The 24,918-nt window shown below is 38.7% G+C and overlaps 1 protein-coding gene across 1 annotated transcript; it reads left to right on the plus strand.

The window, feature by feature from the left end:
• The first annotated feature begins 1,740 nt into the window (after nucleotides 1–1,740).
• Nucleotides 1,741–24,573, plus strand: hs3st2 (heparan sulfate (glucosamine) 3-O-sulfotransferase 2). The gene is made up of 2 exons (XM_072443042.1): nucleotides 1,741–2,301; nucleotides 23,714–24,573. The coding sequence occupies exons 1-2, from the start codon at nucleotides 1,805–1,807 to the stop codon at nucleotides 24,330–24,332; spliced, it is 1,116 nt and encodes a 371-aa protein (XP_072299143.1). The 5' UTR covers nucleotides 1,741–1,804; the 3' UTR covers nucleotides 24,333–24,573.
• The last annotated feature ends 345 nt before the right edge of the window (nucleotides 24,574–24,918 follow it).

Genomic DNA, 24,918 nt, shown 5'->3' on the forward strand with positions numbered 1-24,918 from the left:
TCCCAAACATTCTCACTGGGATTCAGATCTGCAGGAGATTAGTTTCTGCTTGCCAATGGTTTGACCCTTCTCAAACACACATTGACATCTTTGTCTTCCCACACTGTTGTTTCAGAAATGAGAAGCCACTCACTGCAAAAGTTAGATTTTTTTTCTTAGACAGGAAGTGTACATGGAGAAAATACATTTATAGCATTCGAACAGTCTATCCAATACAAACCTTTATGAGTAAGAAATCCTGTACTTTACTTCATTGTGGCCATACCTGCTTGCCAATAACCAAGCTCGTCAGCTCTCAGAAGCTAAGCAGGACAGGGCCTAGTTCATACTAAGATGGTTAGACCGCTGAAACACCAGGTGCAACAGTGGGGTGCTAGAGGAAATGTGTGTGCAATACATGTCGCCCACATTGCCTAGTAAAGTGCTTTAAGTGCCTTGAAGATAGAAAGGCGCTGTATAAATACACTGTAATAATAATAATTGTCAGCAGGAAATGTCTCTTCAGCAGCTTGCATAACCACAGCATTCAAAAAGTAATTATTGCCAACATCTAGCTTACTTTTTGCATCCTATACCAGCCACATATGTACCAGAAGTCATAATCTGTTGTTTTATGCACTAGAGACTATAATACATGTAAATGTTAGTAAAATAAAGAGTGTGTCTTTCCCCCGTGGTCTAGATTTATTCATTCAGAACAACCACAGTCCAGTTCCCACTTCCCAGTTTCACAAAGAAACAGTTTAACACAATTAAGAGTGGTTAATTCATTAAAAAATATATATATGACAATCATTGTCCATTACATATTTTGACTCTTTTGGGACTCTTAATATTTTTGAAAGTAAAACTCACTTAACTCAGCCAAAAGCACTTCATTCAGTCTTTTATTAAGAAGTGGGAAAGTTCAAGGTAATAATAGCGTGCAAAACATTATCTTTTACTGCTGACGCAGTCCAAAACCTTCCAAACCTCCAGAATCTCTTTGGCTAAAGTACAGATACAGGAACTTGTCTCAGTAAAACAAAACATATTATTTCAAAAGCTCACCTTTAAAATGTACTTGATAGAGAATAAATCAAAATGAATTCACACAGAAAAGGGTTGAATCTTGATAAAGAGTCCTGATTATTGGTCATCAGAGGCAAATGTCCTCGCCTTTTATAAACAGAGACTGTTGTAGGCAAATGTAAACATCCTAAAATAATAAACCCTTCACGTCACTTCAGTCCAGTTAAAAAATGTAATAGCACAGAGAGTAGATACCTGCTCTAAAATAAGAAAAAAAAAGTATCCAGTGTAAAATGTACTCCTAAAAAGATGACTTATACAGTACTTTTACTTACTTTCCACCACTGCCTGCCAGATGCCAGCTTGGCTTACATTTGAAAAAGCGGGATCTGCTCGTTATAATCAATATCATGTATGTTGTGAAATATCAAAGCTCCCCTTTAAAACAGAATCTGCCCTAAGAAGTATGAAACATGACGTCAAGAATGTTGACGGCCACGCATCTTTTAACGACTTCACAATTGCGCAGGTTTTTTTTTATTTGTTTTTCGTAATAATGTGTTTTTGGAATAATGCTTTCTAGTCAAAATATGATTCATCGATAGGGTGTGGACGCAACTTGAAACATGCACGAGCTGCTTAGACTGTGTCATATAGAGGAATTACGCGGCGCGCACTTGGCCAATATGTGTGAGTTGCGCGCCTTCATCACTGGCAGACTGTGACCGGAGCGGGGCACGGAGCAGAGCGCGCTCCGATGGAACAACATGCAGCACTTTGAACCAATGGAGACATGGCACATAGGCTCGTCCTCACCTCTCCAAACAGACTCAGCGCCAGATTTGCCTTCATCTTCACCATTTCGCTCTCGTGCACGTATCTATGCTACAGCATCATCTTCTGCCGGGGAACAATCATGACCAGCCGCAGCCAGGCGTACGAGGGCAAGCGGTGCGTAACCGGCAAGAACGCGGGAGGCAAGAAACTTCTGGGGAAAGTGGAAGAGGGCTGCGCCCCGGCGTTCGTGGATGCCGTGAAAGAGGCGCAGAGGGACGCGGGAGGAACGAGCAGCGCCGGGAGTCACTGGAGCGAGGGCAAGTTGAATAAGAATATAAGCATGGCGCAAAAGTATGGGAATAAGAAGCTGCCGAACGCGCTCATTGTCGGGGTGAAGAAAGGAGGCACGAGAGCGGTGCTGGAGTTTATCCGGATCCATCCAGACGTGCGCGCGCTGGGCACAGAGCCGCACTTCTTTGACCGGAACTATGACCGAGGACTGGACTGGTACAGGTGAGCGCGGGGCATGCACGCGGCTGCATGAAGACGCATGACAAACACATGTGATGGTGTTATGGGTGTTTGTGTTGCTGGGTAATTGTTGCGCTTTCATATTTGCGTTTAAATAAATCCAGGCTGCAGCTTAAAACTGTTAAAACCCATTTGAAGTCAAGCAAAAGGAACAAAATACCACAGTTAAATGAAGTAGGGTCCATTTGGAGCTTTTTGTTCACAAAATAGTTGGCTGCACCTTAATAAGCCATAATAAAGCATGAATAAAGTCTTAATTTATTATGAAAATATTCAGAAAGCTTCAGAATGTGACCCTAATACCCTAACTCCAGTGATGGAAAGTAACTTGGTTTGGTAACATGGTTTAATCTCCTTCGTTATTTCTTTCCTCAATTCCTCAAAATCTGTTGTAATTTTGGACGATACAAAAATAAATTGAATTTAAAAAGTAGGCTAGCATTTATATGGCTACTTTACTATATGTGGATATGTTTGTCTGTACTTCCCTACATCTGAGACCAGACATATGTGATTTCTACTCCACTACATTTTTTAACAGCACTGAAAAGTATTTTTCCACCCCATGTCAATTAGTCAATTATTCATTCAGACCTTTACATTACTACTACCATCATTTTCAAGCTATAGCACACTCCTGAATAAAAGCAGCACCAACTAAATAAAAAAACAATTGTACATGCATGTCAATAAGCTGCAGAATATTTACACATAAAAATGGTCCAAGTTAGTGAATTCTCATTTCATTGCGGGGCGGGTCATAAAACGCTGGATCATATCTCTGCACGTCCAAATTCAGTTCCTCATTAGACTAATTTCTCAATGAATATGAGTGGGATTGTAATAAAACACACAGCATTTTGATGTTTTAACAAAAACATAAACACATCACAGCTGACCCTACTGTCCCTTCTGTCCTTGCCTTGATTGCTGTGTGAGCTGATTTACCTGTGTCTGTGTCTTCACATCTGGTTCATCAGCTCCTGAGCTCGTGCTTAGCCAGTGAGTGTTGTTACATGTAACGTGCAATATTAACACAGAAAGATGATTCAGGTAGTGATACAAGGGTTGTCTTTGACCCCTGAGTCAGGTCAGGCCAAGAAAGTCTTTGCCTTCAGCCACATCTAGATTCACTTCCTCATTAATAATAATAATAATAATAATAATAACTTTTATTTATATAGCGCTTTTCAGTGACCCAAAGACGCTGAACATATATAAAAAGGGGGGGGGGGGTATTTACAGACAGGGGGGGACTAATCTCTGTGAATATGAGTCGTAATACACACGTACACACATAAAACACAGCGTTTTGAAGCTTAAAATAAAGAGAACAGGACGTGTCCCCTGGACAGTAACCACTGTCCACTGAGATCTTCTTCTTCAGAGTCTCAAACCCTTTCGCTGCCAGCTAGAGTGCCCCCCTGTGGCTGTTAGCCGGTAAAGATCTATCAATTAGATGCATCGTTGTATAGGCCGCAGGGTTCAAAGCGTGGGGAAAACGTAGCGGCTTAAAGTTTGAAAATTACAGTACATTTGACCCGAAGACAGTATACATATATAAAGATATAAAATACATCTTCATTTTAAGGTAACTACATTTTTAAACAGGTACTTCAATACTTTTACTTCAGTAGATTTCAGATAGATGTGATATTTTTACTTGAATAATATGTTTGCTTCTGTGTCTGCACTTTTCCAAATTTAGTACTTCTTCCATCACTGCCTAACCCTAACCCCGCATTTAGACTTTGACTCATTCATAATAAATAATGTAGTAATTAATTATGAATTATGTCTTTATTCATGCTTTATTGAATTTAGTCATTATAAAGTGACACCATTGTTTTATTTCTTGATACCATCTTCTAAACATACTAATAACAATATTTTGGGGGGATTTTCGTTGCAAAAAAATAGATGTAATATTTGAAAACACCGTAAGACATAGAGAAAATTGTAATCCTTTCACATATTTTTTTTCACAATGGAAATTGTCTGTTTTTGTAAATGAACATGTTTTTCTGGTTTTGGCATGCAGTCAATACATGTCAATGAGTGCACCTGTTTACTTACTAACTCAACATAAAGTAATTCAATGGTTAGAATCACAGGATATTACATGTATTTTGTATGTTTATTTTTTATTTGTTTATATTTATTGAGAAATAATTAATGGGCAAACGCAATATCAACCGTGAAGTATGCCATAGCGATCAAACATTAATGTATGCAGAGTTCTTCATGTTTCAGATGAAAGCTGAGAGCAGAGCTTTGCGGTGCTGAAAGAACAGCTCCCTGGCTCCAGCACAATCACACAACACACAGTGTACAGTGAAAGAGGCTTTTATATCAACATTATATAAGATGTATTTCATAGACTGGCTTGTTTGTAATAAAAATAATAGTTATGCCAAACTTAAATATACTAGTTATGAACCAGGAGTCTGGGCTCGTAAGAACATGGCACATGTTGATTTAGGCGTTAAAAATTGGATTTAGATCTGGTTTGATAGTTCTGGCTTTATGTTTTATGTTCCTGGTTTATGGTTTGGCCCTAGGTTTCTGCTCATTTAAAGCAATTATTGCATGTCCTTGCTCTTTTCTTATTTGGTTTGAAAAGTTGTATTATCTCCATACACATATAACAAAGGATATCACACAGATAGAGATAGTCCGGAAAAATGCATTACCTTGTTGACATGTTTCAGCTGTGGATATATCTTGAGAAGACAAAATTAATGTTGCTGGAGTAAAGGACATGGCAATAGTAAAGAATCTACTTGATTCGACTAGATCAACTGTTATTTTGTGTCTTAATAAATATCTTTCCATTTCCCAGATGGTAAAATCTGTCAACTCTCCCATATCTTAATGACTTTGCATAAACTAAAGCAAACATTTTGTTTGCAGCACTGATGCAAATCTTTCCCCCTTAGAACTATATTTTGCACTATTCCATATGTTCATCATCATAAAATCATGTAAGAAAGTATATGGTTACTCACTTTTATGGAAAGGTCCAATGTTCCAGTTGAATGGTCTTATCTGGGGGACATTGTTAGAGCCTGTCACCAGAGTCACTGGAACAGAGTCTGTAATGAGAGAATAACACGAGGAAGGGATGAAGTGTGGTCGAGACCCTCCATCAGATTATAATGAATGTAGCTTCTGTCAAATGTACAGAAAAGGCTTATCAAGTTAAGGTGTTATATCATTTTCCAAACAATTATTGGCAATTGAATGGAAAGTGGCCTAAATGGCACATTCAACTTCACAATTTGTACTATTTACCTTTGTCATTAGCAATAGTATAATTAGCATGTTTGAAGCTGTTTGGTCATCTATGTTTTATCAACAGGGGATATAAATAAGTATTTATTGATTTAGATATGATCAATTATTAATTTTACACACAAAAAAACACTCATTTATAAAATGTGTATTGGAGAGAAGCAGGTGGGCGGACCCTCCATCAGAAAAGTTATATAATGCACCTTTGACATACTAGCATTGGCAAACCGATGATTCAAGTTATACTATTACTCTTTTGTAATAAAAATGTCATATATTTTGCATAGTCTTTGCAATTCTTCTTCTGGTTGTTTTTTAACGGGCGATATAAAAACAACAAATAAGTATTTATTGTATGCAACATATTTAAGAAAAAAGCGCAACAATCACTTGATTATTAGATAGCATTTAGATAGCATTTATAATTTTGTCTAATCCTAATTGTAATTAAATAGTGCTTCTTTTGTTGCAGACGCACCAGTGAGAGTTCCCTAATTGAAATGTAGAACTTCCAAAGCGGCAATTTTACAGACCGTTATTCCTTATTATAGTGTTCTCACCACAGATGTAATTAAATGAGATGAACCATATCAACAAACAAGGGCACACTTGTTTTTTAAACTCAAAGCTACAGCAAGTCATTAAAATTCTTTTGCAGCTCATAAAGAGATTTGAGAAATGCACAGGGATTTCTTATTCAGTGCTCTGATAAGTGAGTGTAAGATAAATGTCTAACCACAAGCAACTGGAGCGTATATGCAGCTTATACAATCAAACTATTCACTAATTCATATTAGGCCAGGGTGAAATACAAAAAATTATAATAATAGTAAATCATGATTTATTTTAATGATCAGTATCACCATTATCAGATTTATATATGTAATGCATTTATCATTAATTTAAACAAGAGAAACACAATTAGCTCTTTATGAAATACACATGAAACAATTAATAAAACAAAATAACAAGATAAACTCAATAGAAATTCAATATATTAGCACATACTCAAACACACATATCCACAGAATATAGAATAAGATAATTCAAAGCAGCAACATTGGTAATCTTTAAGAAGATATTTGAACTAATTAAAAGACCTGGGATTGTCTATATTAAAAATGAAATATTAAGGTTTATACAATACAATAGAACATGTTTAATCAGTGTAATTTAACACACGAACAAAATCAATGTGAATCCTCCAAAATGTTAACATGTTTGGCTCTTAGATCTGTTGGTTAAAAGGCCTCATTTATATCAACAAAAAATAGATGACGATTCTGTAAATTTGATCAATCACAGAACCCATTAATTTACAGTCAAGCATAGCAATATATTTACAGCTAGATTGATCAACAGATTATCTTTTTTATCAACTATTAGTGAGCAAGTTTGAACAAAAAAGTGAATTTGCCGAGGGGCACATTGTGATCATTAGGCAGAACCAGAGCATTTCCAAAACTGAAATTCATACGAGTGCCAGTGTTGGTCAGTGTCTTTTAAACGTGTGATAAAAAGTGTCAGAATGTACTGTACAATGCAGCGCAGGTTGTTGCATCCCACAGGTGGTGACTGATCCGGGTGCACTTTACATAACAGGTTGATTTGACAATACTGGCTGTTCTCAAAGTGACACTTGATTGATTTATTGATGTTGATTATGTAAGTGGGGGCCTTGTATTATTTGTGACAATGTTTTGACAACTGCCATGTACCAGATAACAACTGCCAATAGAGATTAATGTGGATCAGAATTGTTCTATTTGACTTTATCAGTGCGTTAGCAAGAAATTCTTATTAATAAAAGTCTGAATTTACTGCTAAAAACTCACCTTTTCATCACTGTTTTTGATCTCTTCTGACTTAGTTTTTTGATTTATTATTTATTACGTTTTTTTAAATTGCTCTGTACGTAAAGAATCCTTGGGAGTGTTGAAAAATGTATGTATCATTATTATTCAAATTAAAAAGAAAAAGTGTGAGAATGATTAGTTCTTCAGGGACAACACTTGAATTTGACATCACATTTATCACAATATTTGCATTATAACGTTGCAGCCATAGAAGACACAAATCTTCAGCATAGTGGTGCCAACATTTTTCAGTTAATCAATAATCGTGATTATTCAGGGCACAATATAATTGCATTGACCATTTGAGAAGTAAATTGTGTTTTTTTTTTCTCACAGTAATTGTAACTCCAAAATTGTATTTGATAATTGCGCCAAATCAAATTTCTATTTGGATGTATAGTGCTACGCCAGACATGTCCAAACTCCGGCCCGGGGGCCAAATGCGGCCCTCAGACCCATTTTTGTTGGCCCTCCGGCTTCCTGTTAAGTTGGTCCAAACAGTATGTTTTACTGTAAAATTGGAAAAAAATTCAAGTATTTTGATGTTATACATGTTAAACCTAATATTCATGTTCTGAATCTTATTAAAAGGTGTGGAGGTGCATTGAACCCATGTCAAATGCAACATTTCCATCGATTCACTTTGTCCTTCAACAAATTTGACAAAGTTGGGTTGTTTGTGGCCTCCTGCTCTGTGTAAGTTTCAAAATGCGGCCCTCTGTGAAAAAGGTTTGGACACCCCTGTGCTACGCTATAGGTACATTTACTGTATCCTCTGCCTTTAATCTCTAACTTTGCGGGAGAGTTCACAAGTTGAAAAGTGGCTGGACAAAGTATGAACTGTTTATGAATAATGTCAACACAACAACCAGTTTGACCGAGGCAGAGGTCAGACACTGTGTCCTGAACCCACCGTGAGGCCCACAGTTCACTTTTTATCACGGCACAAGTGCAACGAGAAGGAGGCGAGGCCGTGACTGTCAAATGTCAAAGTCAGCATCACAAACTTCTGCCTCATGCATAATTCATCCACTGAACAACTCAACAGCATGTAATGAGCAACAGAGCCTCGTGTGGTCAACGTGATAAACGACTTAAAACATTAATCGACTACGCAATTATTTCCCGTTAATTGAGTAATTAATTTCAGCAGCAGGCTTTATTATATTAACCATGGGATTCAAATCGTGTGACAAAATTTTATTAGGTCCAGAAAAATTGCTCTCATGTTTTTGACTGTCAATGAAGAACACAGGTTGTTTACAGAGGTCACATTTTATGATTATATTTCAGAGAATCAGGATCAGAAAAAGGTTTATTGCCATTGCCAATGAACAAAATACATAAACACAGGAACTCTAACCCATGCTTTGGCGATTTGGTGAAACTTAAAACAATGAACTATAATAAAACAACATATATAAAATCAGAAAGACATTTTTTTTTTTTATCTACTAGAGGATAAAATAAAAATAGGCTTGCAATGTACACAAAATGAACAGTTAAATGTGTAGATAATCATGGCCAATGTCATGCTTCTATACCTATTACTTTTTTGTAAAGCTGTATTGATATCTAAATCTCTGGTTATGATATGTATTGCGATATTGTGGAGAGGAATTGTAAAATGTATTTCAGCTGCTACTGCAACAAAACAAAGCATTTAATCATATTGTAATTGTATATTGTGACAGCCCATGATCTTACTGTGAGACTTTTGACAATACAACTTTACAATACAATACAACTAGTTTTCAGTGAGATTTTTGCCGTTACTGAAATGTTTAATTGTTCAAAACTTTAAGCTTATGGAAAGCACATCACCAAAACATTGAGATTATGACGCATCATATTGAAGGATTTTTTGATATATTTCTAAGCCTGATTTATTCAAGGTTTAATTTTCTGCAAGATCTAGTTTACTCAAATACTAAATAAGGCATCTAAAATCCCCTCTGTATATATTTTTTGTAATTAATATGTCAACAGAAGCAAGAAAATTCAACCTGGTTATATCATTTTTTAAAGATTTACACATGTCCCAAATACAGTATGTGGAATTTTAGACATTTTTGCACATACATTGCATTTTAAAAACATATGATGAACACATAATGCACCTTGACATATGGCTGATGATCCAAAATAATACTAAAATACTTTTTTGTTGTATAAATGTCATATATCGTTGCATAGTTCATGTAATTATCTTTAAATGGTGGGAAAACCTGACCTACTTTTGCACCAAATCAACCAAATCCAGGTGGAACCACTGTTCTGCCCTGTTGCATTAAACATATGACACATCATTGACAAAAGGTTCATTACGGCCCTCTCCGAATTGAACACACACACGCGGCCTCTCCTCTTCCCTTTTACTCTGCCGCGTCAAAATGTTTTCTGCCCACTCTTCCAAATCAGGCGGATCAAACAAAACCATATCGCCGCTACACGCCATCAACACTCTAAAGGGCATCTTGCTTCTATTGATTTCACATACGTCAGGAGCACTTCCAGTTGAAGCCTTGCGAGCGGTGTTTGAGAATATCCTTCTCGTCTGCTCTACATTAATTGGCTTTGGGAGGCAGGGAGCGCGGGAACAGTATCATCAGAATAAAAGGTTGATGAGGACGGAAAGTTGGAAGAGAAAAGTGCACATTACAGCGCAAGACACGGCCGGGCCTAACTCTGAATTATTAATGAGCTGTCTTCACTGCACTACTGCTCAAAGACATGTTAACATTAATTACCAAACAACTCTCTCTTCTCACCCCCCTGTGAAATCGCAGTTTTATCGCGCTTAAAGTCTGAAATTTAAAAATAAACAACTGTAAAATGACAATCGCGTCCATCCAAACAAGCTGCGGAAGTGTGTGATGATGACTTGTGCGGCCATGAATTATATTATAAAATTCTCATTGTGATTCAGGAAATAGCCCACAGCCAGTGAGCATTTAGAGATTGTCAGCTTGTTAACTTCCTCCCCAAGTGAACCCTTGTATCCCTGCTGACCGTGGATCAAATCCTGTCTAAGTGTCTCCTCCCACTCCCGTATGAAGGTCCTTTTGTTGTTTTTGTCGAGTTTTAGTCCAGAAGTGGATGTACTGGTGTGTGGGTTGTCCCGAGTTTAAATGTCCTTCACTGTCACAGACGTTTAGGATTCACAGAAAAGGCAGTTTGTGTCTATTGAAAATTGAAGGCTGACAACCGCAACATTTTAGTGAAGGAACAAAATAAAGAAAAAACACACTGAATTTACTTATATGCTGCTATGCTATGTTTTGCTATGTTGGGTTAGATTAGCTTGTCACTTCCCATACAAGTCAGACATGGAGGGATTCTAGAACATAGACAAAGAACAAATATGTTACAATAGTTGTTGGGGATGCACCAATATATTGACCCAGTATCAGTATCAGCCGATATTCACGTAATTTTTTTAAAAGATTTCTGGCTCGTAGGTTTATTAGACAGAAAAGATAGTGAGAAATGGGGGATGAGAGAGAAGGGAGGACATGCAGTAGATTGTTGGTGTTGGGATTCAAACTCACGACACTGCACTAGGAGCGTGTGCTGTGTCTTAATCACTCGACCACCGGGCTGCACTACCCTCCCTTCATTTACAAGAGCCTTTCACCTCAAAAGCTCTTGTAAATATGTGCATCTGTTTCCGTGATAACATCTAAATAGTTAAAGACCATCAGTCCATTTTAGATACATCAGTGTATCGCACATGAATGACTCCGGAGAGCAGTTTAATGTAGCATTTACTTGTGCCTTTGTGTTCTCCCTGTGCATCCTGTGCATCGTTCAATAACCGGAGCTCATTATGCTTTTTGTAATGGCCCACATTTGTTGTCCTGTGGGAGGTGACGGCGTAATCTCATGACCCACGCACTTACACTCCTTATAGTGATTATGGCCACAAATCAAATCCCAAAAAATATTCTACAAAGGACACTCTCAGTGGCTGGTTTGAATTAAATTGTACAGATGTAGTGCAGTGTTAAGAGTAAGAATACCAGACACATTTTGGCGTTATATTGGTTGATGGCTTAAGAAGTGACGTGACATAAATCAATAGACAGTTCAGCAAGCGTTTGTGTGGTGTAAAATGTGCCACTTGTGTGCATGTTTTGGATAATTTACCTGGAAAGATTACAGTCTGATGAATGCATGCAGCGTTCGTGCAATGAGCTCTCTTTAAGTTAGTATTTTTCACACATACATTGTGAGTAAGTCTCTTCATGGTATCAGTAATTGTATGGATTTTGGCATTGTCTGAAAACTGAGTTGCGAAATAGTCCAAGGTCAAGGCAGATTTATCACAGATGCTGCACGATTAATGTATGGTAGATGAAGCAACTCAGATGATAATAAAGACTGTATGGGACAAGAATCACACCAACAAAGGCAGATAATGACAACTACAGTTTGAAATGAACATGTTCCGTGTGGTTAAAGAAAATATGGTCAAAATCTGAAATAATACCTTCTTGTTCGGTATCTGTAATTGTCCCTTCAATGTGGCAATGACTATGTACTTAAAGCAGTAATTACTTGCTTATTACTTGTACATAATGGTATTTTCTTACAGCTGTAATTAGAATATTCTTACAGTGGTAATTACTAAATACTTACTATGGTAATGACTTTGTACATACACTGCTAAATATTAGTGGTACTTACAGTGGTAATAACTGCGGTATGGTTGGTAATTACTATGCACTTTACAGTTATATGTCTGTTTTGCTGAAGATGTTGGTTTGCATTGTAATGTTTATTCGGTATTGATACTTGTTCGAATGAGAATCTAGGTCACAAACTAGTTTTAGAATTGATTAATATCCAAGTTCAGATACTTTTGACAACTCTAACTTACTGTAGATATATACATTCTTTGTTGATATTATCTTTATTTCCACAAGGAAAATTAAACAAGTAATCGTAAATCGCAGTAAAGCAGACATTATTTTACTCAGACTCCACACTCACACAGTTCAATTTTTGAATTCCTTTCAAGCCGCTTCATGTTCAGAGTAAAGAGAGAAATGACAGTGGTACAACATTATGTGCATTGCCTGTTCACAAAGAGATCCAGGTTTTTAGTTCTAGTGGATGAGTCTTTGATGAAGCTGTTGAAGAAGACGCTCTTGTCACGGCACTGGACAATTTTCAGAGCAGCTTCTTCAAAAGCACAAAAGAAAGACTGACCTACAGTTGACCCTTAATGACCAAAGCATCGCTCCACCCATTGGTTTTCATCTGAGTTGTGTTTTTTGCTTGAAAGGACTGCGCGGATCATGACCTGAATAATAACTGCAAAAATCCATCTTTACAGCTCCCCTGCAAGCCATCATTAGGACAGCCATATTCCCCTGGACAGAGAAGAGAAAAGTTCAACTGTAGGAAGGGTTTTAGTATCAAATTCTTCAAAATATTCCTTGCAGCACCAAGAAGCCAGCCAGGCAAAACTGCGATAACAATTTATCTTGTATTATTAACACTCAATTATTAGATATGATGTGGTAAATGAAAGAAAAAGTAACTAAATTTACATCAGAAATGATTTGGACAGGCCCAGCTGCCACACTAAACGGTAAACTAAACGGCTTTTGTCTGCTGGCACATTTTAGTCCCATAAAACTGTTAATCATTCAAGTTGTTTTACATTATGTGACTTGACTGAATTAAAATGTAAGGTTTTAAATCATATAGTCCAGCAGGACACTAATAGTTCAAGTACTGGTATACGTTTTCTTATACACATTTATTCAGCAGATGAATTAATTACATTTAATCTGTAACAACTTTAAAGTGTCTCCATGGACATAATATATTGCATTGCATTGCATTGCTTGCAAATTTCCACAATATGGCATTAAACTATTGCTCTTACACAACTTCCAAAATCTGTTCTTTCTGTGAGCCTTGTTTCAAAGTTTAGTGCCGCACTGTGAAACATCCCCAGGGACACGAGCACAAGTGTCTAACCCTGAATGGCAAATAACGGTCATATTTATTACCGGAGAAGTGAGGACAGTCTGAGGAGCCTGTTTCTGGACATGAAGTTTGTCCACTCTTCAGGTACTTTATGTGTCACAAGGCAAGGCAAGTTTATTTGTAGAGCACATTTCATACACAAGGCAATTCAAAGTGCTTCACACAGCAGGAAAACAATGCATTAAAATCACAGACGTGACAGAAATCACAAAACAGTTTAAGACATAAAAGAGAAGAGTGCAAAGAAAATCCTTTCAGTCGTATGCACAGCTAAACAAAAGTGTTTTAAGCTTAGATTTGAACATTGTCAGAGTAGAAGCCTGTCTCACATCTTCAGGAAGACTGTTCCAGATTTTAGCTGCATGAAACTGAAACGTAGATTCCCCATGTTTAGTCCTGACTCTGGCACCAGCAGGAGGCCGGTCCATGTTTAGTCCTGACTCTGGCACCAGCAGGAGGCCGGTCCATGTTTAGTCCTGACTCTGGCACCAGCAGGAGGCCGGTCCATGTTTAGTCCTGACTCTGGCACCAGCAGGAGGCCGGTCCATGTTTAGTCCTGACTCTGGCACCAGCAGGAGGCCGGTCCATGTTTAGTCCTGACTCTGGGCACCAGCAGGAGGACTGTCCATGTTTAGTCCTGACTCTGGCACCAGCAGGAGGCCAGTCCATGTTTAGTCCTGACTCTGGCACCAGCAGGAGGCCGGTCCATGTTTAGTCCTGACTCTGGCACCAGCAGGAGGACTGTTCATGTTTAGTCCTGACTCTGGGCACCAGCAGGAGGCCGGTCCATGTTTAGTCCTGACTCTGGCACCAGCAGGAGGCCGGTCCATGTTTAGTCCTGACTCTGGCACCAGCAGGAGGCCGGTCCATGTTTAGTCCTGACTCTGGCACCAGCAGGAGGCCGGTCCATGTTTAGTCCTGACTCTGGCACCAGCAGGAGGCCGGTCCATGTTTAGTCCTGACTCTGGCACCAGCACGAGGCCGGTCCATGTTTAGTCCTGACTCTGGCACCAGCAGGAGGCCGGTCCATGTTTAGTCCTGACTCTGGCACCAGCAGGAGGCCGGTCCATGTTTAGTCCTGACTCTGGCACCAGCAGGAGGCCAGTCCATGTTTAGTCCTGACTCTGGCACCAGCAGGAGGCCGGTCCATGTTTAGTCCTGACTCTGGCACCAGCAGGAGGCCGGTCCATGTTTAGTCCTGACTCTGGGCACCAGCAAGAGGCCGGTCCATGTTTAGTCCTGACTCTGGCACCAGCAGGAGGCCGGTCCATGTTTAGTCCTGACTCTGGCACCAGCAGGAGGCCGGTCCATGTTTAGTCCTGACTCTGGCACCAGCAGGAGGCCGGTCCATGTTTAGTCCTGACTCTGGCACCAGCAGGAGGCCGGTCCATGTTTAGTCCTGACTCTGGCACCAGCAGGAGGCCGGTCCATGTTTAGTCCTGACTCTGGCACCAGCAGGAGGCCGGTCCATGTTTAGTCCTGACTCTGGCACCAGCAGGAGGCCGGTCCATGTTTAGTCCTGACTCTGGCACCAGCACGAGGTCTCTGTTACTTGATTACATGAGTCACTTGATTGGACCGTTTTGGCTTTGGGAGCTTGAACTGTTTTAAAATTGTATATGTTTTGACTCGAGAAGCCGCAGACAGGTTCTCGGTCCAGCACAGTGTCTAACTTTAAAAGTGCTTCAAGAAATCAGACTTTGTGTCCCTAGAATCAAGCCTCACACCTCACAGTATACATTTGCGTATATAATTTGGAGACCCGAATTGAACTTGTAAATATCATTTAAAAAAAGAAAAGAAAAAGAAAAAAAATTAAATATATATCTATCCGGCTGTGATGTCAGATCTATTTTGCAATTTGAAAACTAGTATTGAAACTAGATTATTTGAACAAGTATCGTGTAGTAATCTTGCTGCTTTATTAGAACTAGCATAAGATCTTCAAAAGTGCAATTCTTATGTAGGGAAAATTTCAGTATATTTTCTAAACCCTAATAAAGAGAATTGTATCATTGTGGGTATCAAAATCAATATAAAAAAAAAAAAAAAAAAAAGTTTTCATGATTTCCCCAGCATGTCCAATGATCATAGGTTGTATAAAAAAGAATGCTGTATCTCTTCTCATGTAAACTTTGAACGAAACAAGGGATTCCTCCAAATGGAAATGACTGACAATATTTTACAGTGCAGATGAATGAGCTTCCTTGATTGGCCAAAATCCCTGCTTTATTTATTTCTATATTACATTGCCGTTGTTATAGACTCCGAGTGGAAAACGCAGAGAACAGGAAGTCGTTAGCTCATGTTCGTGGCTCATACTTCATAACGATAATGCAGTTTCCAAATGGGAAAGTCTTCTGCGCAGATAAACAGAAAAGCCCTCGTGGATAGTTCAGGGTCAACACCAAACGCTCCGGAGCTTTCAGCGCTGAGCAGCACATTAATGAAGCGCCTGACTTCCTCACCGCATTGACCTTAACTACCTGCAGATAAGGAGCCATCTCTCAACTTTTGTTTTGCTCCATCTTTTAAAGTTAACGACGAAGACATCAAGACACTCCACACTCTCCTGAAGCTTGTAAAAGCACAAATAAAATTGCCTCACCTAGTTTTCAGTGACACTAATCTTGAGTAAATGTTTTGGTTCCTCTTCCCACTGTGAATAAGTCTAAAGCTGTTGTCAATATGAAATCATTTGGACATTTGTGTTTCTTGCACCGCACGTTCAGTTATGATTTAGTTTATGCTTGACATAAGTATTTATTAAAATATTTTTTGCCAGTGGAACAAGCATAAAATAAATGTTTATGTAAAATAAGAAAGACAATGTTTTAACTTGAAATTGAAAATAATTGTGAAAAAATAATTGTACCTTCTATTGTGATAGCCTAATTGTTCTATTGTCAAATCTCACAATATACAAAAACCAACAACAAGACAAATTCAATCACTTATCAGCTTATAATTATCCTATTTACATTTGTATTTTTTACCCCAGTGTAGTCCATCGATTGAAAAGACAAGATAATGCATTATTTATCGTTTTCTCTTTCAAATTATATTAATTTCTCTGATATTATGTCATGACAACTACTGGTGATGATTGACTATTTTAAGGCCCTTTAACCTCCTCTATAAAAATAAAATGACGTTAATGTCATCCTTCTGCGAATGTTCAGTTATAAGTTCAGTTCAACCGTCTGGAACATTTTGTCTCTTGTCCGCGCTCTCTTGCTCTAACAGGTTCTTCTGCAGTAGTGGACAGATCCACTCACACCTAACTTAATTTTCTCAGTGTGATTAAAATGTCACAGTGGAGCCTGTAATGTGATCTGACTTCAACTTTCAGTAAGAATTAAGAAGAAGACTGACGATTTAGCTACAGTGTATTTAGTGCTGAGAAACCTGCAATAAATCATAGACTTTGGGGAAACAAGGTGTGCAAGCTGTTCTGATTAAATACATTTAAAAACGCCTTGCTCAGATGTCTGCTCATTGATAAATCGCTAAAAGTCATGAATATGTTTAGAATAAAAGTAAGCAGCAGACCTCAAACTTTTCACTCTAGGTAGAACATGATCGGCTTTCTATGTTACACCTTTGACCGACTAAAATTAACCTTAAGATCAAATTTGTATTTTAGAGGCTGGACTTGACTTTTAGTTTTTACTTTAATAGTTTTTTCTAGCCCCTCCTTGAACTGTGACTTAACGTGGCGGAGGGGTTTGAGCGCCCGAATGATCCCAGGGGGCTTCAATCCCCTGGTAGGGTCTCCCAAGGGAAAACGGTCCCAGGTGACTGGTCAGACCAAGAGCGGTTCAGAAGCCCTTTATATTGAGTGCTAGAACGAGGCCAGTTACGTCGCCCGGAATGGCATTACTAGGGCCCCATCCTGGAGCCAGGCCTGGGTGGGTGCTCGATGCTGAGCGTCTGGGGTGGGTGCTCGATGCCGGGCCCCATGGGGATAGGCCCGGCCACCAGACGCTCACGAGCCGCCACAGCCCGAACGAGTAACGTGGGGCCGTCCTCCCCGTCCACCCACCACTTGGTGAAGGGGCTGGTGCAGAGAGATCTGAGTGGCAGTCGACGGCAGGGGCCTGGGCTCTCCCTTAGAGATAAGGTGAGGAGCTCAGTCACACTGGAGGAGCTCGGAGTAGAGCCACTGCTCCTCCACGTCGAGAGGAGCCAGCTGAGGTGGCTCGGGCATCTGTTCCGGATGCCTCCTGGGCGCCTCCCTCGGGAGGTGTTTCAGGCATGTCCCACCGGGAAGAGGCCCCGGGGAAGACCCAGGACACGCTGGAGAGACTATGTCTCTCGGCTGGCCTGGGAACCCCCCGGGATCCCCCCAGAGGAGTTGGAGGAAGTGTCTGGGGAGGTGGATGTCTGGGAGTCCCTGCTCAGACTGCTGCCCCCGCGACCCGGCCCCGGATGAAGCGGCAGAAGATGGATGGATGGATGGAGTTTTCTCTAGTCGAGCCTTTTACTTCATACAATGGACTATAGTGTAAAAACTGCTATTTGTAGAAAGAAAATTCGACTGAATGATAACGCCAAGGACAGACAATTTTATTCATTTCATGAGAGCAGATTTGTGATAAAGCTAAGGTAAAAATATATTTTCCAATTTGGGATGTCAAGATTAATGGATAATTGTGATTATTCAGGTCACAATATAAAAGAAAGTTAAAAAAAAACAAAAACAATCATGACTTTTTCATTTTTTTATTTTGTCATGTAATTTAATAAAACTGGTCTCAAACTTGAGGAATGATAACGGAATGAAAGATTTCTCTCTTGTTGGGTAAAGGTTTCATGGATCGTGAATGATCATTGATGCTGTGACATCCCTTATTTCCAATACAAATAAATTATTCTATTCTATTCTATTGTGCTTACCTTTATTATAGGTGACTAAACTTCAACTAAGAAAAAAATCCTGCTTGACTGTAATGTGGATTTTCAGATAAAGAGGCAATGTTTTGATTCAATGAAGGCAGCGAAGGCTACACTCATGTATTCTTGGTAAATTAGCCACATGCTAACCAAATGGAGGACACATGCCTCTGGAGGACATGAACATGGAACCCTACATGGATAACCTGATTACAAACCACGCCCAGATCCGATCAGACAAAGGCGCCGAGGCTCTGGGAAACCGCCAGGGATGCAAACAAGTACCCCGACTTCTCATCTGGTAAACCTGAGCACCCGAGGATCATGTTCCATCATGAATGAGACAGAAGTGAACACAGCAAATGATTCATTGTGAAACATGTTCAGTCGTCAAGACTGAGCCAGAATAAAAACAGGTCCAAATTAGACCTAGACTCAATTTATGAAAGTATCTTTTCCCACCAAGTTACATTTCTAAAACTGTTTTTTTTTTTTAAATTGATTTGAATAAAAATGGAAAGAAAAAAAGAAAAGAAAAAACAAGTGATAACAATAAAACAAGAATAACAGAGATAATTAGCCATAGTAAGAGGGGAAAACCAGCTGTTTTAAGAGTCTTATTTAATTCTTATTTCATCTATATTCTTTTGCCAATCATTTCTCTTTGTAAGTCCGAAGTGCTGATCAAACCTCTGCTGCAGACACTTGTGTCTGTCATGTTTCACTCTCTGCTCCAGTCTCTTGTCTCTCTGACAAATGAGCAGCTAAATGAGCTGCTGCACCTTGGCCTTCCGCCCGCATGTGTTTATTAAAATGCACTTCTTAGCTTTCCCCATTTTGATTGAAAAGATACATGTGGCCAGTATTGTGACTGAAAATGTGGCCATTAGTTAGAGCTGACCTGTGGCTGCTCATTCAGTGATAAATGAGGAAAGTACACAGTATTATGCCAGCACATGTTCTTGTTTGACCAAAAAAGCTTTTGAATTTACAGCTTTGGGAAACACAAGAGACAAATACAATCTATATCTTCTCTCAAGGTTTGACAGTTATTCAGGAGTGTTCTCTCTATAATTTAATACATTTTGATCACCGTTCAATAAGCTGTACATTTCAGTGAATTTGTGCACATTTTCACTCAAAATGTTAACAAGCAAATTTAGTTTACAAGAGAACTTTCAAGAAATACATATTGTATTGAACTGTATTAAGACAAGGAATAATGCCAGCAGGTCATGTCGATATTATGGATATACACGTTTTTAAGAATCTAAATATTTACATAATGAATTCACAAATCAAACGTTCTAATCAAGGTTTTGTGTATTTCGATTCATTTATTCATCACACAATGTATTATTTTACAGACGTTTACATGAAATAAAAGGACATAAAATAGAAGTTTGATGGAGTGTCAGAAGGCTAATCCTTTAAGCCAAACCCCTAAAATTTGAATTTAGACTTAAGAAAAAAGCTTCACCTCTGCATGGTCAGATGAAAATCACAGAAAATCATTTCATAGCAAAGAAATAACTTTTCACTAAAAAAATTATACTTTGATCAACTCAGAAGTTACAATATGTTCATGTGTATGTATGTATGATGATTATTTATGATTATACAATATCAGTTACCTTGTATTTAATGATGGTGATAACGATTTATATTTACAGTGCAATATTTCTTTCAGACTTTTTATAGTTTGGTATTGAAGTTTTCATACAAGGAAATTGCACTTGGGATTTCTTTGCTTAATTGGAGATTTAAAATTGCTTGTCTAGTATTACAAGAATGAGCTTTGCATTTCTTAACAAAGTAAGTACTAAAACTAGGAAATTTACTTTGTTTTATCATGAGAACAAAGGTAATAAATATTAAATGCTGTCATATAAAGAAATGCCGGGCACTGCATGCATCATAATTAGTGAGTGGCCAAAAAAAAAAGCCTTTAGTGAAACTAACAGGAATCAGAGCGCACCACAACAAAGAAATATAAAATAAAGCCAGCGTAGATAAAGGTTAGACAGAGAACACAAGATCAGTGACTGCATGTTTCCCTGCTTCCCACGCTCGTTTGCTTTGTTACAATTAAACAGTCCTTTGAATGCACAGCAGCAGGAGCTGCATCAGACATGCTTAAACGGGACACGCAGGATGTGGAGGTGCAGTGCAATTTACAGAAATGGATGCGGTTTTGGGGCTTCTGTAGGCTCCCAGGCCTCGATACCCCCATCTAGGAGATGAATTAGAATAATTAGAAGAGGGAGGGAGGGGCACGAAGTCACAAACACTAATGTGTGTGACGTGGACTTAAATAGTGTAGCCACAGGAAGGGGCGTGAAAGGGGTTCGGTCCTTCTCCAGAACTTAAGATAACAAATGTATCTTCAACGTCATCTTCAACACTTTGCATTGTGATAACTGTTGTGTGCTAAATTGTTTAGTATTTGCTTTTCTTTCCTCTTTTAAAAAATACATGTATTTAGTTGTATTATTTATTAAATGAGCCTCTTTTTCCTAAATTAAAACTAAAATTCATTTTATTATGTGTGTATATAGGGTGTTTCATTTCCTTTTTATCAAAATATGTATCAGGCATTTTCCTTTTTTTCCTGATTTCCTGAATGTGCATTTGGTTATCAATGTTTATTCTAAAAAAAGCACATAATCACAATCTAGTAGTTCCATACAGTGAGCAGACTTTGTTCACTGCGGGGAAGCACAATGGTGAAATTGTATGATAAATTGCAATCCAAATGAGAAGCATTAGTTGTTGACATGTTTTACCTGGTTTTGTTTTGCCCTCTCCACAGTTTCCTCATCATTATTCCTCTCTAGGGCTTCTGCCTCTTAGAAACCATCATGTAATTTAGCTGGCGCTCAGATTCCCTGGGAGAAAACAACCGCAACAGCTGTAGAAATCAATGAACTGAGGAAGGTTAGCACATGTAACTTCCTGCTATAGACACACAGACAATCTTCCAAGTCTTCGAAATGTGAAATGATGACAGCTTGACCTGTATCTTCTCGTGTAATGGGAGTATGCAGCTTTTTTTGGCATTTTAAACTAACCTTGGTCATCTCCAGGACAGCACAGCCTTGTCGGATTTTATTTAATTTAAAAGTGCAAAGAAAAGTTGGAACTGGTCAAGATGAACTATTTTCAAAGTGTTTTAATTAATAATAAATACAAATTCAAACAAATCGTTGCACGCCCAGGTGGTAGATGTAGTTATTATCTGATTGTTTTCAAGATTTTGGTGTGCGTTACTTTTTTATTGTATATTTTTATGATCAGTAACAGGAGGGTTTCCTGAATTAGGAGTTTAAGATGAAGGTTACAATATTAAAGTGTTTTTGCACCGCCGCAGCAGAGAGGAGTACGTGCACTTAAACATGCACGGATGAAACAAACCACAACTCTTGGTTTGTTTTTTGATGAAAGAACAGTTTTTTTATGTTAGAAAGTAAAAAAAAGCAGCAAAAAAAAGCACCCTTGTATTATTGTTTCCTGTGTATGAAGAAATATGTTCAGATTCTGCAGCAAAACATGCACTTTGAGCACTTTTTGTGTTCACATTGACGCTAGTTCCTCTTCGCAATTACCACAAAAACAATTCCAACGATGATGAAAATGTAGCACCCAGACAAGCCATAAAATAAGTTCCTTTGGATTCTGCACGCTCTGAAAAAGAAATATTTGTGTGCGTGTTGCAAAGCCGTTGAGTTGAAAAGGTGCTGTTCTCATAAAAGATTAATAGTCGTGTTGTGGCCCCAAGGCTCCAGCGCCAAAGCAACTCAGCATTCATAAGTGTAGCTAAATGGATCGATACTGCCGGGGCTTTAGAAGTAACCTATGGCTACTCCAACCTCCAGAAAGAAAGCTTTGATAAAGGTTAGCTTTTTAATCGAAGCATTCCCACAGTCATGATAAAGAAACAGACGCGCTTAATCATCACCAACTGTGGACTGGAAATAAAGACGGAAGCGATCTATAGCAGGGCATACACAGCGCTGAACTACTTTTACCGAATTGCACTGGCCCTATCTTACAATGGGAATAATAGTTCTATTTTAGAGCGGAAAAATAAGTATGTGATTGTTTAGTGCTGTCTTATTCAACTTAAAGCCTGAGGGTCAGATCAGGGCTCTTAACGATCTGATCCCTCTTCCAACTATACAAAATAAATACAGTATTTTCTCTTGTTTACTGGTTTGATTCTGAGTTAGTTTGTACATTTTTTGTTTAATTCTGCTTTAGACCTGGTATAGTTTTGATTTAGACCTGGTTTGATGCTAGTCATTGTTCAGACCTGGTTGGTAGTTGGTCATTTTGCAAAAAAAAAAAAAAAAGAGCATTTTATTTCCCCCAAAAATCTAATATAGCAGTATTTACGTTATCATTATAGAAACAGATCTAGTGTTGCGGTAATATGTGTGCATGTTTGGTCCAAATGTTAGACAAACACAAAGTTGATGAATTTTTAACCCTTTAAATAATAATGGCACAAATGTATTTCATGTTTTATGTCTGAAAATCATCTCAAGAGGAACAACAGCAGGATTATTTTGATGATTATGAGTGGGATTTACAAAGTTTCTCAAGAACATTCACATTGGCTCAGTTTGTCCTAATCTATTCCCTGCAGATCAGGACCACTTGCTTTTTTGTCACTGTACGATTACTGATTAGATACAGTGAGGAAAGTATTTGAACACCATGCGATTTTGCAAGTTCACCCACTTAGGAATAATGGAGGGTCTGAAAATTATCATAATATAATCATCACATTATATAATTTTTAGATCATGTATTTGCATGTTATTGCTGTAAATAGTGAATATTTCCCCCACTGTGTGCGCACTCTGATGTGTGAATGTGTGAGTGGTTCCTTGATGTAAAGCGCTTTCAGTGCCTTGAAGGTAGAAAAGTGCTGTAATATAAATGTGACGATTTACCATTTTATTTTTTCAATAATCCGTTTGTGGCTGAGCCTGCAAACCTTTGCATCTCAACCAAACACTGTTCAAGCCATAAATACACTCTCTCTATACTTGAACATCTGCATTTCACACTGTTGCAACGCTTATTCAATTTCTTATCTTCAGCAGCTGCAGAACCATCAGCCACCTTTTTCCCCAAACATTTCCATATCATAATTCCGTTTGATTGCATTTCTGATATCTTTACGAGCCAGGGTCTTAGCTCCGAAGTGTATCAAATTCAATCATTTATTCATCGCACCTCATCCATTTGAGTCTAAGATGTTTGTCGTTTTCTCACAAAGAGAAAAGAGTTGTACCAATCTTTTCACTGACTCTCTGTTCTCTCTCTCTTTTCCCCAGAGGCCTAATGCCAAGAACGCTCGACAGCCAGATCACATTAGAGAAAACGCCCAGCTACTTTGTCACCCGCGAGGCCCCAAGGAGGATCGCCAGCATGTCCCACCAGACCAAGCTCATTGTTGTGGTCCGAAACCCAGTCACTAGAGCCATCTCGGACTACACCCAAACCCTGTCCAAAAAACCCAACCTCCCCACATTTGAAGAGCTGGCCTTCAAAAACAGGAGCTTGGGAATTGTCGACACAACCTGGAACGCCATACGAATCGGGATGTACATTATCCATTTGGAAAACTGGTTGCAGTATTTCCGTCCTTCGCAGATGCACTTTGTGAGCGGGGAACGACTAATCACGGATCCGGCGGGAGAAATGGGGCGTGTCCAGGACTTTTTAGGACTGAAAAGGATCATTTCTGATAAGCACTTCTATTTTAATCGTACCAAAGGATTCCCTTGTCTTAAGAAGCCGGAAAGTAGCAGCCAGCCAAGGTGTCTGGGCAAATCCAAGGGCAGGACTCATGTTCAGATAGACCGGGAAGTGATCGAGCAACTGCAGGAATTTTACAGACCGTTTAATATCAAGTTTTTTGAGACCGTGGGACAAGATTTCAAATGGGATTAAAGGCCATTCTACACAGACCACCTCCTGGACCTTAGCAAGACTGTAAAGTAACTCTATATGATAAACATATATATATATATACAATTATGAGAGACTTATGAACGAAGAATAAAGATATTTTGAGAAGAAAGACAGAACATTTAACTGGCCATTCTGAATTTTAAGTGCCATTTCATTTTTACTTCTTTTTTGTGTTATTACAATCAAAATGAGAATGTAAGTGCTCCAGACTTTGCACTATAGTTGTTCTATAGTCAGATTGTCACGGGGATGATTTGACATAAGTTCAAACTGACGGAGGACAGAACTCAGACCTCAGCAGTGACATTTCTCCAAGTAAAGAGTTCCAGTTGTCAAGTCGGAAAAGAAGTTATCAACAACTCAATGCACAGTGCTAAAATTTGTCACATTTTTGGGTTAGTTAAACGTTTAAAGGTTTTCGTGAGATTGTGTGACAAGGCAGGAGTCAGGACAACCAGAACCTCCTCGAGAGTCAACTTTAGGACCACCACATTTGGACCGAACTGGTTCTTTGTAAAAGCAGCATGGGCCTGGAACTCCTCAGGTGTGTAGTCATTGGTTATCT

This window comes from Eucyclogobius newberryi, unplaced genomic scaffold, assembly GCF_026437365.1.
Source record: "Eucyclogobius newberryi isolate DKJ021-1_F unplaced genomic scaffold, fEucNew1.0.hap1 SCAF_13, whole genome shotgun sequence".
Taxonomy (NCBI): domain Eukaryota; kingdom Metazoa; phylum Chordata; class Actinopteri; order Gobiiformes; family Gobiidae; genus Eucyclogobius; species Eucyclogobius newberryi.

Excerpts from the sequence above, each read along its gene's own strand:
- hs3st2 (XM_072443042.1), top strand. The coding sequence starts at position 1,805 with ATGGCACATAGGCTCGTCCTCACCTCTCCAAACAGACTCAGCGCCAGA. Across the intron at positions 2,302-23,713 it reads CGAGGACTGGACTGGTACAG|AGGCCTAATGCCAAGAACGC; the intron begins GTGAGCGCGGGG and ends TCTTTTCCCCAG.